The sequence below is a fragment of the Nannobrachium achirus genome (assembly GCF_963921795.1).
Source record: "Nannobrachium achirus genome assembly, chromosome: 15".
Taxonomy (NCBI): domain Eukaryota; kingdom Metazoa; phylum Chordata; class Actinopteri; order Myctophiformes; family Myctophidae; genus Nannobrachium; species Nannobrachium achirus.
Window position 1 is genome coordinate 31616989 of NC_137822.1, and position 17224 is coordinate 31634212.

The 17224-nt window shown below is 44.2% G+C and overlaps 1 protein-coding gene across 1 annotated transcript; it reads left to right on the forward strand.

Moving 5' to 3' along the window:
* Positions 1-6422: 6422 nt before the first annotated feature.
* On the forward strand, positions 6423-16063 carry sowahb (sosondowah ankyrin repeat domain family member B; the record flags this gene model as incomplete). The annotated part of the gene is made up of 6 exons (XM_080743552.1): positions 6423-8297; positions 9044-9223; positions 10926-11126; positions 12141-12406; positions 12614-12801; positions 15595-16063. The coding sequence occupies exons 1-6, from the start codon at positions 6476-6478 to the stop codon at positions 16061-16063; spliced, it is 3126 nt and encodes a 1041-aa protein (XP_080599678.1). The 5' UTR covers positions 6423-6475.
* Between the last annotated feature and the right edge of the window lie 1161 nt (positions 16064-17224).

Below are 17224 nucleotides of genomic sequence, written 5' to 3' on the forward strand. Positions count from 1 at the left end.
CATATCGTCCACTGACCACCGTCAAATCACGCTCAGGTTTGCTAGTTTGAATGTGAAGCCCAACGAATCGGTGTGGGCCTTGCAGGTGAAAGCAATCCAGCCTAATTGCACAAAGCTGTTTTAAATGGAACCTCACCTTTATTCCCTCACCACTTGCTCCTTCACTCACCAGTCTCCTCATCAGCTGCATTTGAAAAGGTCACTGTCCATTGCACCAGTGTGTGTCATCCTGCATAGAGTGATGAAGGCCCCTGTTAGAGATGTCCCTGGAACAAGGAAGATGAAACCAGCAAAGAGAACAAGAGCTCACTCCACCTTCATCTACAGAGCTCAAATAGAGGTCAGCACTGCCATTCTCCAGTACGGGCCGGTATTCCGACACTAAAACTAACCCTAACTCTACCCCCAACCCTAAACCTAACCTCAGTAAACCTTACCTCAGTAACTAACCTGCCGACGCTAAGTAACTAACCTGCCTTACGCTAAGTAACTAACCTGCCTTACGCTAAGTAACTAACCTGCCGACGCTAAGTAACTAACCTGCCGACCATGTCGGAACAGCGGATAGTCGGGATAGTGAGCGCTTCCCGCAACGCATTGCATTTTAGATGGGCTATTGTAAAGATTTGAAAGTTCTATTGCATCACAACAGATTTCATTTTAGATGGGCTATTTTAGGAGAGAAGAATTACTCACAATTATTTTAAATGTTTTGTTATGTTTATTATAGGATCCCCATTAGACTCATGAATGAGCCTCTAGTCTTCCTGAGGTCCTGTGGTGTGGGGGGTATTTTGCTGTGGTACATAACAATATTTGAATCCCAGTGTAAATCAAGTGTATTTATCATACATTAACCCCTAATGTAAAATTCTTCTACAGGGCGGTTCTGCAGGGACTGGAAGAGTGTCCCTGGCAGGTCAACGTGGCTGTCCAACAAGGTTTCTGCTTCAACTAGTGGGTCTGGAGGCTTCTCGGCTGTCTAAGACCAACAGGCACAGAATCATCACTCCACAAGTGATCCACATGGCTGTGACACTGGTAAAATGGAGGCTAACATCCAGACCTGCTGCATGAAGAGTCCCAACCTGAACATTTTAACTTAACGATTGAAGATGTATTTTAATGTAAATTCCAACCTGAACATTTTAACTTTATGATTCAATATGTATTTTTTATGTAAATCTTATTTGTATTAAACATGTATAATTAACAATCCATTTACTCATTACTCCATTCATGGCAAACTAGGGCTCTTAAACACTGAAGGTAGCCTACTGTATGTAGTTTGGCAGACGGCCCAGACCACACCAATGCAAGTCATTGCAACAAAACAGTTTAAGGCCATGTCACAACAATGCAATTCCTCGCAACTCTGCCATTGGGCATAATGGTTGCAAGTAGTTGCATGTTGCTAGGAGTTGCATTGGTGTGGACTGGCCATAAGGGTGGTGACTTCAGTTGAGTGACGAGCTCGGAGAACGAGAAGACATCAGGCATTATCGCACAAGTAAGTTCTGAAGTTTATTATACACAAAAGAATGTGAGATCCTCCACTCAAAGTGGTGGACAGGTCTTCATGAGGGTAAGAACATTCTTTCCCTGATGAAGACCCTAAAGCCTCTATCATAGTCCAGGGTGAAGAGCTATCACCTCACCATGGTGTAGTTTTCTAGTTCTCACCTAAAAATGTATAACAAAGCCTAGGTGATAGCTAGAAAACTACACTGCGGTGAGGTGATAGCTCTTCACCTTGGACTGTGATAGAGGCTTAACATGGGCAAACATGGCTGTTTATAGAGTTGTATAAGATATGTTAACTTCATTTCCTCTAAACCTTTGAGTAGGCCTACTCGGATCTCTTCCGCTGATCCTTGATACACCATACACTTTTGACGTTTATATCCTATGAGCATCTGGCTGGCCTTTGTTCTTTATTATACACACAGAGACTATTATAGCAGTGCTGCTGGACACATGTCTTGACCAGAAGATGTGAGACATGGGTAAAAGAACAGAATGAATAGGAAAATGCATCTTGTATCATTTGCACACAGATGTCAGTCTATCTGATAAAGTAGTTGATGTTATGGCAGGGGTTGACACTAAAGCCCATTTTCCACTGGCCCAACTCCACACCACACCGCCCACTTGTGCCAGGTTTTCCACTACAAGGACCTGGGTAGAGTGGTGTGAAAGTGGTACTAAACAGGGTACTAAAAAGTATCCACTCTAGAGTAGGTCTGAGCTAGGCCAAACGGGGCCAAACACTTCATAATGTCTGATAACTCACTGACTTTTCATTTAGACCACCAGGATATAGTTGTAATACATGATAATAGATTCTATTGTGTTATAACCACTATTATAATCTATTATAGTGTATTTTAATTATCATAGTAATACATTAATACTTTATAATGTATTATAATCACAGTTATAATCCATTACAGTGCATTATAATTAGGATAGTTGTAATACAAATTTATATTGTATTATAATCACAGTTAAAAGGGTCAATTTGTTTCTTACCGATAGGGGTACTTTTTTGTAATGGAAAATGTAGATATTTTTATGTGGTGTGGTGTAGTGTGGTGTGGTGTGGTGCTAAAACTGCAGTCGAAAAGGGGCTTAAGGTCTCAGAGGCACAGGTCATGTTCTACTTGCCCAAAGGTAATGGCCACTTGCCCGAAAACTAAATCGTCAGTTAAGATTTTAATGACGGCTCAATTTAACACTTATTTCTTTACTTTCTGGGGCTGTGCGATAAAAAAAAGTCATACATCAATACCTCCAAATACTTACATATTGTCTATGGTTTCACACTTGTAATTTTATATTTCAAGTGTAGCAACAGTAAAAACAGCACATTATAGGTAAACAGTGCTCTTATTTTACATTCCATAGACCAGAAGACGGAGCGCTCTGGCCACGTTCAGGTGTTTAGACAGATATCTTGTGTTGTGTTTATAGACACTGTTGCGTCCTCTCTCAAAAGAGCACTTGCCAGGTCGGGCAACCTGAAAGCAAACTTCACCTGCCCGAAAGTTTTATTTACCAGGTGGGCAAGCCTTAGTGTCAATGCCTGGATGGCATCAAGCATCAGTGCTTGATTGATTCAACTCATGGGGGGGCTACACTTATGTAGTAATAAAACTACACAATTGCTGTGGGTGGAAATGAATTCACAAGATGTTTAATGTTACAGTATGCAACAAAGTTTAATTATCTTTAATCCAGGTGCAGGAATTTCATTTTGGTGCCAAGGCCACTTTGGTGGTGGTCTTTTTTTTTAGGGCACAAATGCCAGGGCAGGAAGGCCATCAAATAAACAAGAATTTAGTCCATTGAAATAATTGAATAAGGGTCAAGGTATCTAAAAAAAAAACACTGGTGTTACATCCATATAGAATACAAACTCTTCGACTGGTTGTTTCGACCTGAGTCGAGACCTGCTGTGATGGCATCCAAGGAAGAATTAAACGGGATGCCCTTAGTAGTAGATGGAGCGTCAATGGGATATGTGGTGCTTAGTCTCTTTAGGGTAGTTGCTGCCTCAACTGACTCCCTACGGAAGCTTCCCTGCCTTTATGTCGTTGGCCTAAGCACTGGCATTATTATGGTGATGTCGCTGTGCGTCAGTCATAGAACAGAAGCCATCCTGGAGAAGGAGACGAGGAGAAACCAGTCATCTGGGGCATTAACACCACTGTGGCCTCAGGGCATGACCTCTTTCTGAGGGGCAACGCCGTCGTGGCCTCCCTGAAATTCCTACCCTGTTCAGGAGTTTATTGTAATGAGAACCTGACTTGCCACTCTTCCCAATTTTGGAGTCCTCCTGGGATCCTTGGAGATTACTATTACAGTGAATCTTCATTCGTACAAGAGCAATTTTCGACCAAAATCAGACAGAATCATGTCTTAACTAATGTTATAGTAGCCTACCAATTGGGGTCCACAGTGTGGCCCAGTATCAAACTGGGGTTCCTTAAGATTATGAATAACTGGTGTAGGTCAAAATACATTTTTACAGACCACGATTAAGGTGTTGTGATGTTATTTAGGTTAAAACAAGGTTTTTCTGTTCACTAGCCTGTATTCATCTCTCCAACACTTTAGTAAACATACGATTTATCAGCTTGTCAACAGTGCAAGTGACTATTTTCTCATTAACCACTTATTAAAATGTCACTTGTTTAGCTTTTTTTGTTGTTGTACTTGCTCTAAAATAAATGTTCGGTTTAATAAAGAATGACAGGGAGACCCCTGTTTACTGACAAACATGGGCAGTGATTGCTATCAAAAGCCTTAAAAAAGGATCACTTACACTAGGGGTCCTTGAGGGAGTTCCAGAAAGTCCCCAGCTAAATGATAGGAACCAAATGGAGCCTTAAAGGTTAAATGACATTCTGTTTTTACCAATCATAAAAGTCTTTGCCCTGGTCCTAAAAACATGTTTTAAAATGTTTAAACTTGAAAATCCACTCCATGGAGCCATGGTGTCTCTCTCTGTTTAGGTGTCATGAAAAACGGTCTGTCACCTGAAATACTCTAAACTCACCACCAGGGGAGCCTCTCTCTCCCACTCATTCTAACAAAATAAATATTAGTAGGCCTATAGTGTAGTAAGTACATGTACTTGAGTACAATTTTGAGTATTAGCCCTAACCCTAACCCTAACCCTTTCCAATTCTCAATTCTTATACTTCTACTCCACTACATCTCAGAGGCAAATGCACTTTATCTCTCCACTACAATCATTTGGAGGCTTTAGTTACTAGTAACTTTGTAGATTTTGATTATTAATACAAATCAATCACTTCAGCCCTTATAGGACAGCGATTCTCAAACTATGGTACCCAAAGTGGCCACACACACACACGCACGCACACACGCACGCGCACGCACATACAGATCTGCGGCCGCCCCGGCTCCAACACACAGAGATGCGTGCTCGCATTTTTTGTTGCTTTCGCACAAGACAGTGGCTGTGACACAGACACACACACAACCATGGCAGCTAAAGAGGCTGAGCTAAGCCCTGGCCTGAGGCATACGCGTCTGCATGATCAGCGGGGAATTGTGTCATTACGAGCCGAGGCGCGGGTGTTTTTTCTTACCCCGGGAACGATACATTACCGGAGCCCTGCGGTTACTATGTACCTTCGCGGAGTTCAATTTAGACCGTCGGCGCCGCGGTAACGTTCAGCTCCGCTCCGCAATGCAGAAAAACGTCATGGTCCTTTGTAGTTATAGCAACATATTTTGGCTAAATGCCTCAGTTTAGAGAAACACCTATTGCTTGTGTTATAGCGTTTTACTGTCTGCTCGCATTACTGTCTGTCTGTCTGTCTGTGTGTGTGTGTGTGTGTGTGTGGGTGCGCTGTGCACTGTCACAGCAACGACAGAGTGTCGGTAAAAGGAGGGAGGTTCCACTTAGCTCTACCCCGGGGAGCAGTGCACTGTTAGTCGGACACAGCCGACACAGAGTGTCGGTAAGAAGGAGAGAGGTTCCGCTGTGCGCAAATACATAGCGATTTTAATTATTTCACTAAAGCATAAACAGACTACTTGATGTGAAGGATATTGATGTAAATAAGATATTTGAATGGATAAATGTATTTTATATGCCCATATTTACAATTAAAGGACGATATAATGTAAGAGGTCACTTCCTCAAAACTTGGGCTGTGGAGAAATAACTCTATGGGAGAAATACAGACAAGGAGAGTGGGAGAGAGGAGGACTGACGACGTATGAGTCCAGTATCCAATGAACTGCGCGTTTGAGACTCATTATGCAGAAACCGGCACAAACACACAGATAGCAGGAAAACCACTGCATGTCAAAAGTTGTGTTTTTTTTGGTGTAATTGAGGCCAGGGAACATTAAAAAAAGCATAAAAAACTCAAAATTTGTTTTTGGATGTCACCACCCCTTTAACTCAGTGTACACATGGGTCGTTTCATTTGTACACTCAGAGTTAAATTAACATTGACAATATAAATTGGGGCCTCAGAGATAGAAATGCCATGAAATGGGGGTCCGCGTAGCCTATTGCATGTCAAACTGGGGGTCCTTGAAATTAAAATGGTTGAGAATCACTGCTAGAGCCCATAAAAATCTCTTATGGGGGTCCCTGGCATATTTTTTTGCCCAAATGGGGGTCCGCGGGCTAATAAGTGACATGGAAAAAGATTGAGAGCCACTGACTCTACACCACAGATTTGACAGTGAGTCAGCCAGTAATGGAATGCAGGCACTCCAGGTATGCAGCCTGCAGGTGCAACCAGGCAGCATTAAATATCCATGCAGAGCTGGGGGGAGTGGAGAACTGTCAGTGGGTGGAGTTATATTTCACCACACACACACACACACTGCACTGAGTCACTGACTGACTGACATGATGAAACCACAACGACCTTTGCTTTGAAACTTCGGGAGAAAGAAAGGAAGAGCAGGGAAATAGAACATCATGGCCACGGAGTTCACGCAGGACGCGGTGCTGTACTTTCTCCGGAGCAACGGGGGCAAGGTGAGAAACGCCGAGCTGCTGGCGCACTTTACCGCCTTCCTGCGGGACGGCGACAACCAGCAGCACCACCGAGAACTCTTCAAACAGTTCGTCAACTCTGTGGCCACCGTCCGACAGGAGGACGGGGTGAGGTATGTGGCGCTGAGGAAGAAGTTTAGAGGCACCACCGGCCCGGTCGTCCCGGTGGTGGTCGCCCCCCACGTGCAGGTCGTCCCCTCCGGCCACCACCCCGGGAGAAAGAGCGAGCAAGTCACCGGGGACCGCTCCCCGCGCGACGTCAACCGAAACCCGGCGGAGGAGGGCCGCGGGGACTGGGAGAAACCGCCCCCGGCCAGGAGGGAGACAACAACGGGAGGAGTCCTCCTTCTGACCGAAACCACCAGGGGGAAAACAACCACCATCCTCCCGGCGGCCGGGATCATCGTAAGCAACAACAATAACGCGGGGGAGACCAATCTTAATTTGGGGATATCATCTCCTCCTCGTCTCCTGCCCCCCTATGACAGCACTGAGGACGCACCACCACCACAGCAGCAGCAGGTGCCCCTGGTCAGCAGCAGCAGCAGCAGTACAGAGCAGCTGGTCCCCTATTATAGCACCAAGCCCACCTCTCCACCAGGTAACAATATTAGTCATGATTTTGACAAAGCAGGACATGATATCACTACTCTTGGTTCACTTGGCCAGAGTTCTAGAGACCAGTCTGCTTACATTGCTGCTAAATTGGGACAGCCAAGAGGACACCCTGACACCCAGAGAGTTCAGGCTTCCTGTCCTCCTCCTCCTCTTCCTCACCTACCTCCCACAAAAGCTCAGGAAAAGCGTGGAGAAACCCTCCAACAGAACACGGAGAAAAGGAGAGACGCGTGTCTCAGGTTTATTGAAGCTGAACGACAACAACAACAAACGGCAGTTGTGCCTCCTCTTCATCACTGCGACCACCTCCAGCCCCAAATAACTCGCCATGCCAGGCACAGAAAAAGCTACAAAACGGCAGTCTCTTGTGATGACGACGACGATGAAGATGAACAGGAGGAAGCAGAATTGGAGATCCCAAGCAGGAGGCCTTGTTCAGAAGCAGTTGGAAGAGGTGCGTGGCCGCTGAGTGTTCCTCTGGAACAGGTGAACAGGGCCATCTCCTCGTCCTCGCCGTGCATCTCCAACTCCCCTGCTCCTTCATCGGTTCGGTTGGACTCCTCTTCCTCGCTGACCTCCGGTTTCGTGTCTCTGACCGCCTCGGGGCTGAGCTCTGAGAGAAACAGTGGCACCCTGCATGGCTCCCAGCCACACGGCATTCCAGCCATTCACATCGAGAGCTCGGCCCCCCAAACCAACACAGGATGGAGCCCAGGGTTCGGGCAGGCCGCTGGCCCGGGGGTGAGGCTGGCATCGCCCCCCGTGCACTCGAACCAACCTAGACGCAGCCTGCCCTTAGACGCAGAAAACCACATGCTCTCATCACTCGGACCTCATAGTCATCGCCATCTAAGCAGCAACCACCCCGGATCCCAGTGTGACCCTGTTAACTCAACACAATTTGGGTCTAATCCAGAACAACAGTTGAAGCCAGGCCTGGCGCTTGATCCAGACCCAGGGATATCTGGGCCAAGGGGCCTCGAACAAGGAGAGAGGCTGTCTTCCTGCCACAGCAGTCCTGTCTTCCTCTCTCCGGCAGAGTACCCCAGTAGTGATAGGCCCCAGTCTGGCTCCGCTAGAGCATCAGATTGGAGCAACAGTGATGAATCACTAAACAAGGAAGAAGGTAAAGCTATACATCATGGTTTTGGAAAATGGGCAGTCCACCTCCATTTGTCATTTATTTATTCATTTATTTATGTATTACATGTATTATTTATTTAGTGGGCATACATCTTATCAAGTGTGTTTTAAAACTACTTACTCCCACCCAGCCAGGAGCACACTGAAGAAAAGTAAAATAATTAAAACAAACAAAAGAAGGGAATACTAGGCTCAACTCCATGCAGAGATGTGACATGAGCATCCGGGGTCTTCATCACCACATCTGTGAACTCTTCAATCACTCTTATTTTTTGAGCCCGACCGATACCCGATGTTTGGGTCTACTGATCCCAATTCTGGAGGAGAATCGTAGACCAACGGTCACAGATGTAGTGACTGATAGTTTGTCAACAAAAAAGGCCACTTTAGATTGATTAAAGTTTATTTTTGCAAACATTTAACTTGGAAGCAAATAAAGAAATAAAAATAAACAGCTTTTTGATACATAATATTTTTTAGATTAAGTGTATATTAAACTTCAAGCTGCGAGCTATTTTTGAGTGTGAGAACAACTGATTTTAGAAGAAATCATTTGTAGAATCGGCCTCATGTGTTAATATTCTATGCTTTGTTGATGAATTGAATATACAGGAAACAAGTCTCAGCCTCTCAGGACATGTTTGTATTATGCTTTTAGCGCAAGTGTTTTACCTTACCTCTGTGCTGTTTACATGACTAATACTGCACTATTCGTTCAATCGATCCTAGGTGAGGCTGCAGCTGGGACCAAAGTCCAGCCAGGACAAAAGCGACCTGAAGAGACCAGACTCCTGTCTCTGATGCACCGCTCTGAGAGGAAAATAACGGCGCCGTGGCATCATTCCACTGGCCATCTCCTGGACAACGAAGATGCTCCTGCTAGTGTACCGTCATGGCAGCACTCCACAGGTATGGAATTAACTGGAACTGGTCCCTGCCTGAATCACTGGTTTGGCTGGGTTGGACATTTAAGTAACTTATTGGTTAAGTGATTTATTAAGACATAAAGGTCTAGGGGCCTCCAGGGGTCCTTGAGGGGGTCCCAGGCACATGCCTCCTTTTGCTCGTACAGTCCCATCCGTCCGTCCTTCCGCCCGTCTTTCCCAGACATTTAAAAAACATCAACATCCCCACATGGAGTTGTGCTTTCTAAAATGGTGCTGTGAAGACAGACGGCCTGCCTGACCCCTCAGTCAGGAGTTATCTTACCTCTCCTTCGCTCTCATTCTTCTTCTCTCCCTCTCTCCGCCTCCATCTATTTCTCCATCTTTCACTCTCTCCCCTGGATCCAGGTTCAAGGTGGTCTTTATGGTTGTATATTCTCCTCTTCGAGAGTCTCAGACATGTAGCAGCATTAAGTAATGGTGATTTATTTAGAGAGATATAAGAGTGAGGGAAAACAATAGTAATAATAAAAGAAAATCAACATATATACAACATAATACTGTACACAACATATTAAGCTTAAGGTGCTTGAAGATCCTGTGCGCCTAGTTCCTACTCCTAGGTTATCAACATCTAATGTAAACATAATTAACGAGCATGCAGAAGCATGCCAATGCTGTTAAAAGTGAACTGTGCCAAGTACTGCCAGGATGTCAACATCTAATGTAAACATGCTGTGAGCATGTGCCAGGGTCCTTGGCTCGATTTGAAGCCTACAAACAAGGCTGCACGACGTGCTGATCCATTTTACGCTCCTTTTTGCTAGTACATTTCCTAGAATTATTGAATGCTTTAACCAGTGAAAAATAGCAGATATACAAGCTCACAGCGCGGCACCGAGTGCCGCGCTGCGAGCTTGTAGATCAGCTATTTTTGAAAAAGCCGTGAAAATGTGTGCAAATCTTTGAATATATGTATTTTCAAAGCGAACGTTTGTAACTCAAATTTTGCTTCTGGGTGGTCCCTGGAACTAAATATTTTGAGATGGGGGTCCGTGGCCAAATAAATATCATTTTGGGGGTCCTTCACATGAAAAGGTTTGAGAACCACTGACATAGTAGTCTCTCAAGAACAGACTAAGCTCCAGTTAAGTGAAAAGGACCTTTTCTTTGACGATGGCTGGTCAGATTGCTGACATAGAAACATATGTTTTTCAAACAAATCTTAGAAGGATTCAAAAGACACTTATAGAATCGGGTCAAAATTCTAATTTTCACGATTTTTCAAAAATAGCAGATCTACAAGCTCGCAGCTTGTATATCTGCTATTTTTCAATAGTTAAAGGGGAAGACCACCCATTTTCAATATTGAACTATGTCATTAATATACCTTAGAGGAGTTGTGTGGAAATAGAAAAAAAAGTTCCCCCCCTTCTGTGTTGCCTAGAACTGGAGGATTGATTTTGGGGTTTGTATTGTAAAGTACAACTTGATGACATCACACCGTTGTACTTTACAATACAACCCCCAAAATCAATCCTCCAGTTCTAGGCAACACAGAATAGGGGGAACTTTTTTTCTATTTCCACACAACTCCTCTAAGTTATATTAATGACATAGTTCAATATTGAAAATGGGTGGTCTTCCCCTTTAAAGCATAAAATAATGATACACAATACTGTGTACCCGTTCTAAATGGGTTAACTCATTTGCCACATTTTCCACAGGTCATCTCCATGACAGCCAGGAGGAGGCGGAGTCCAGTGGGGGTTCCACCTCCTCGCTGACGGTGCGAAGGCGTCCGGCGGCGGCCAGGCGTATCAGCAGCAAGCTGAGGAGCAGGATGTGTCGCAGTCTGGGCGCCGGCCTCGACGACACCTTGTCCGGAGGCTCCGGAGCAGAGGAAGAAGAGAGGCGGGGAAGGAAAGGTGACTGGAGTGTTTGACACCTTATTAATAATTCGCATGTGGAAAACACCTTTACAAAACGTATTGGAAAAAGATATAATGTCTCTGTCAGGGGGAAACCTCATAATGTCCAAAACTGTTACTTTTCAGGATTCAAATTTTAAAGATATAAAAAGCAGCAGATCTACAAGCTCAAAACGTGGCAGATCTGCTACATTTCCTTCTTTTTATTTTGTGGCGCTGTAGTATGATCAAGTAGGGCATGAATTTATGAAAACAATAAAAGTTAGAATATGGAGATAAGACGTTTCTGCCCGACAGCAGCAATATACTGTATATATTTGCCAGATTCTGGGGTCCTCCAAGAATAGTCAAAAAGTTCTTTACTGACTGACTGAAAACCCATTGAAACACAGACTGTCAAGGCCAGTTGTTAGGGGTGTGAGTATGCAATATATGTTGCATCCCCTTTTTCCCCTAGAAGGGGACGTAACGCCAGTCCAGACCAAAGATTCACAACGCAACTTGCAACCTCTTGCAACAGAATCCTAATACTGTGGTTTGCAACTGGATAGTCAACACACGCACACCCAGGCGCAGAGCTGCAGCCGACCGCCGTTTCCACAGCAATAATTCCTTCGTACAAACAGACAAGGCCTTCCCTAAACTAGACGGTGATAGACGGACAGACACATCAAGGCACATAGTTAAACATTGCCATGGCACTATAAACTGTTATATCACCTACATCTCGTATAAAAATGGGAAATTCTCTCTATTTTCTCTCTCGATAGAAAAAAAAAGACTTGCACGTGTGTGCGTCACACACACAAACACACAATATTGATTTAGCTATTACCGTCTGCATCCATAGCCAATGCAAACAGAGGCAGAATATCGGTCCATTCTTCAGAAATGAAACATGGAACACCCTCAAGGACCGCTGGGGGTTTGCGGACCCCCACTTTGAGAACCACTGCCTTAAGTAAGTGGCCAATCAGAACTGAATACTCAACAAAGGTCAATATGTTTCAGGAACGAAATCGTCCCGTCAGGATCGTCTCTGCCTCCTCTCCTCCTCCCTCAGCATGAACTACCATTTCTCCAACTCGTCCCTGTCCTCCTGCTCCACTCCATCTCGCTGCCACAGCTCCATGGACCTGGCAGAAGCCGAGGAAGATGAGGGCGAATGCGATGGGAGCGGAGCAGTAGAGGGAGGAAAGAAGGGACTGCCGGCTGCCGCCATCACCTCCTCCTCTGCTTGTTCTACCGCTCACGACACCTCATACTTCAATCGAGAGGTTAGTCCTGTCACAATTATTACATAATCACTATTACTATAACATGATATCTAAAATAGCCCACAATGAGTTGCACTGAGCTTGTAATTTTTTATTTTAGCTTATTTTTGGCGATAAAGCTTTCAAAGTAACGATATGTAGGGCAGGCACAGAAACCTGACCTAAATGAATGAATGAATGAATTAATTCATGCATGTTTGTTTCCAGTCGTCGGTTCCTCTGGATCGTAAGGAACATGACTGGCTGGTGAAAGGTGCGGCGGGGTCTTGGACAGACATCTACTCTCTGTTCAGAGAGGACCCTTCCCTTCTCAACAGACGAGACTTCATCTCGGGATACACTGTCCTGCACTGGATCGCCAAACACGGAGACCACCGTGTCCTCAATACCTTATGGTAATACTGCAGACGTATACACACGCCCCCCCACACACCAACGCCCCCAGAGTCCAGACACGCTTAGTAATGACTTGATTTTAAAGTCTGACGTGCCAGTTAGGATGGAGCCTAACGCGATTATTGACCAGCTGAGTACAATTAAATTACTATTACTTTTCTTTACTTTTCTTTTTTTTTTACTACATTTACAACTGCTGCTACTTGTACCTCTACTACAAGTACTACTACAACTAATAATGCTGCTAACACTACGATAACTTCTACTGCTACTATGAATGACACGACTACCGCAGCTCAATATGCGTTGCAGATGCTGCAAAATTGTATTCAATACGTTATTTTTCAAAAAGAAACACTTTATTTCCTGCAAACTGAATTTCCTAACAAAACATTGGAGACCTCTACAATATGATAAAGCTTTAGTTGGGTGGCTGTCACAAACACAGGAAAAGAAATAGACAAATAAGTGGAAGCATCACAGCTTTGCAGCAGCTGACATGGAGGACTGCCCCATGGTTCGAACTCCCGTTGGTCCGAACACCGTCGGCAGGTTAGCTACTCACCAGCGTTAGTTTTACTGAGGTTAGGGTCAAGGTTAGGTTTAATAATAATAATAATAATAATAATAAAGCTTTATTTGTACTAGACCTTACCCGTTCAGAGAGAGAGAGAGAGAGAGAGAGAGAGAGAGAGAGAGAGAGAGAGAGAGAGAGAGAGAGAGAGAGAGAGAGAGAGAGAGAGAGAGAGAGAGAGAGAGAGAGAGAGAGAGAGAGAGAGAGAGAGAGAGAGAGAGAGAGAGAGAGAGAGAGAGAGAGAGAGAGAGAGAGAGAGAGAGAGAGAGAGAGAGAACGAGAACGAGAACGAGAACGTGTGTCTCTTCACTGCAACATTCCTAACTGTGAGAGAGGTGTGTGTGGGGCTATGGGATCCCATGGCCTGGAGGAACGGACCGTAACCCTGACAACAGGCTGAGCTGAACAGAAGTGGTGAAGAAACGCTAATAAATAGCTTGAATTTGGGAAAAATGAAAATCGGGCTCCGTCAACGTGTGTATAATGCTAATGGTCAATGCCATGTGAAAGTTTGGATCAGTCGCTGAAGCGAGTGAATAGATAATGCATTGTGACCTCTGACTGACTGACTCCTCTAATTATATGATAGATAGCACCTTTCATGACATGAAATGCAGCTCAAAGTGCTTTACAAAGCAGAAAAATAAAAACAAAACATTGAAGAACAATCTCAGAACAGCGTGGACGTCAATAGCATCAAAGAGATTAAAAAATTCAGCTAAAAGCAAGAGTAAAGAAATAGGTCTTGAGCTGTGCTTTAAAGCTATCCACAGAGGATGCCTGTCTTAGGTGTAGTGGGAGTTTATTCCAAACTGTTTAGGCATAGTTTTACTGAGGTTAGGGTTAAGGTTAGGTTTAGGTGGTCGGACCAAAGGGAGTTCAAACCAAGGACATGTTACCCTGACATGGTTTGGATGGATAGTGCTGTGGCCATGTGCATCTTTCTGCAGTGTACTACCAAATGTACCACAGTTAGTCCCAATGTTGCATTGTGATTGGTTGAGAGGTGTGCAGGTATCTTTTTTTTTTTATAATTCAAATGTTTTTTATTTTTTCTTCTTAATACAAAAAGTGGTAATGGGTGGTACAGTGCAGCACAACAACAGGTACAAATATATATACAGTCAGTCCAAGATAATACAAAAATAAAAATACAAAGGAAATAAAAGTAGGAACCTCTTCACATCTTCAAATAAGTGTCATATATGTTAGAAAACTATCCCATATCTCTTTCATCTTTCCCATACCATTCACTCTTCCCAGCATGTACTCATACGATGTGATTTTGATCATCTCCTCGTTCCACTCTTTAAAAACAGGAGTTCTTGGGGTTTTCCAGTTCCGCAGCAGGATTCTGGCTGCTGTGACCAGTCCAACCTTTACTATTACAAAAGCTTTTTTATTTAACCCAGGGACCACTGTCCTGTCTCCTAAAAGACAGAGCAGTGGTAGTGGGGGTATGGTAAATCCCAACCATTTTGACAGGTAATCAAGAATTGTAATCTTGTGATAACAGTAATCTGAACACATCCACCTTCTTTACCCTACCTGTAAGTAACGTAGCAGTGACCAGCGTCAGCTATTAGCAACTCATGTAGTTTTCATGGTCTTTGTTTTCTAATCATATCTTTCATGAAACAAACAGAAACTGTGATACATTACACTCCATTAGATATTGGCACTAGTTGTGTCTATTGGCACTAGTAGGACTTACTTTAAGGTATTATTTTTAACCACTTTCTATCTAGCGTCCCTATTTTGGGCATGGAGCTTGTAGAATAGTTATTATCGCTGTTGTTTGGTGAAGTATATGGGGCTTAAGTAAATCAGAAAGGCCTTGAAATGCAAACTAAATAGTACCCAGGCTTTGAATTGTATTAATTTTGAATGAAGGCATGTTTGGTAAATGGTGTAATTATATATATATAGTACCTTTTATCCAAACACACATTACAATATGCATTACATTCACCCGTGTACACACTAACTGTGGAGGAAACCATGCAAAGCATCAACCTGTTCAGTGGGAGAAGTTCAGTAACTTGCTCAAGGATGTGTCAACACAAGCCAAGAAGAGCCGAGGGGATCAAACCAGGAACCTCCTATTACCCAAGCAGCAGCTCTACCTCCTGAGCCACTGCTGAATGAAGACGGGATTAAATGAAGATATGTTTTTTAAATACCAAAAATCCTCTCTCCCATGCTCTCTTGCTCCTAGGTACGGCGTCAGTAAACTCGGTTTGACGCTGGATGTCGATGCCAGGTCTGCGTGTGGGTACACACCCCTCCACCTCGCCGCCATCCACGGACACAAGAAGATGATGCGCCTTCTGGTCCAAAAGTTCAACGCCAACGTGGGACTGAGGGACACCTCTGGGAAGAGGCCCTGGCAGTATCTGGATCAGCCCCGGCCCATAGACATGCTCCAGCTCCTGAGCGCTCCTGAGTGGGTCTGTGAAGGGCGAGGAAGAAGAGGAGGTGGCAGGAGGAGCGAGGGGGGAGGAAGCGGAGGGGAGGGTCACCACCACCACCACCCGTCACGCTTGTGGGAGAAGGACCGTCACCACAGGGTGACAGGCGTTTCAAGTCCTGCGGCAAGAGTCAAGAGGTCGTCGTCTATCGCCGCGTTCCTGAAACACAAATCGCTGCTTCTGTTCCCTGGACAACATTCGGACAGCTTTGTCTGAATAGGCATAAATAATGATTTATATTTATAGCCAATCTACATCTCACAACACATTGCAACGCAATCATTGTGACTGTAAAAAAAAACAAGATAATGAGACGGAGAACACAGAAACTAATTGTTTATTTTATTTTGTCATGTTGATATTTTCAGATTATGTGGACCCTATGTTTTGGAACTGATTTGTCATTGTCACCCTGGATTAGAATTAATGATCATTGTGAGCTTGTGAGATCTTCCCTTTTTGATGCACACCCAAGTACATACAGTATAGTAGCTCACTGACTCAATGGCTGGCTGACTTGCTCACTGGCTGATCAGCTGACTTTTCTCATTTAGTTAGTTAGCTGTCTAACAGCTTGACTTTAAAGACTGACTGACTGGCTGGTGAGCTGGATTGCTGACTGACATCTGACGGGACTGGCGGATTGGTTTTCCTCCGTTATTGTAACCCTTCAAATGACAGCCCAAGTACAATGGAATGTGGCTTTAAAACTATAATCAGATATTTTCATGTGGGACATGTACAATTATCAGAACATTTTGTGCACATACATGTAGACACAGTTGATGTAAAGTGACTGAACGACTGGTTGGCTGACAGGCTGTCAAACTTGTGTTGCCTGGCGTGTGACCGCAGTAGGGCTGCCAGTGTGGGGCTGTTCTTCTGCATTACTGGAAGTCTTTTTGAGGAAACGGCTTGTTGTGTACAGCATGTTTGGATGGCAGCAGTGTAATTAGTTGTGTTTTGCGGTGATCTACACACAGTACAGAGATGCATCCTCTTGGCTCTTATCAGGCTCCCAGATTATTGTTCAAACATCGTTTGACCTAGGCCTGAGTACAGTATGTGTACTCAGTGTGTTTGCACAGGCATCCACACTGCCTGACAGGAACTCTTGGCATCTGACTCCTAACATTCATACACTCTCAGTTAAATTAACACTCAAGACTTGACTTTGAATGTATGTTTCTGTCTGTGGTCCTTCTGACGTAATCTTTAATTTTTTTTTTTTTACCAAATGAGTTCCCAGATAGTCTGACGTTGAATCAACATTAATAACAAAGGGCTTTTCTCCACTGAAAACTCAACTTTACACGCACTTGCGCGCGCACACAGACTGGAGGGATACTAGTTCTGTGACTGAGCTTTGGATATCAC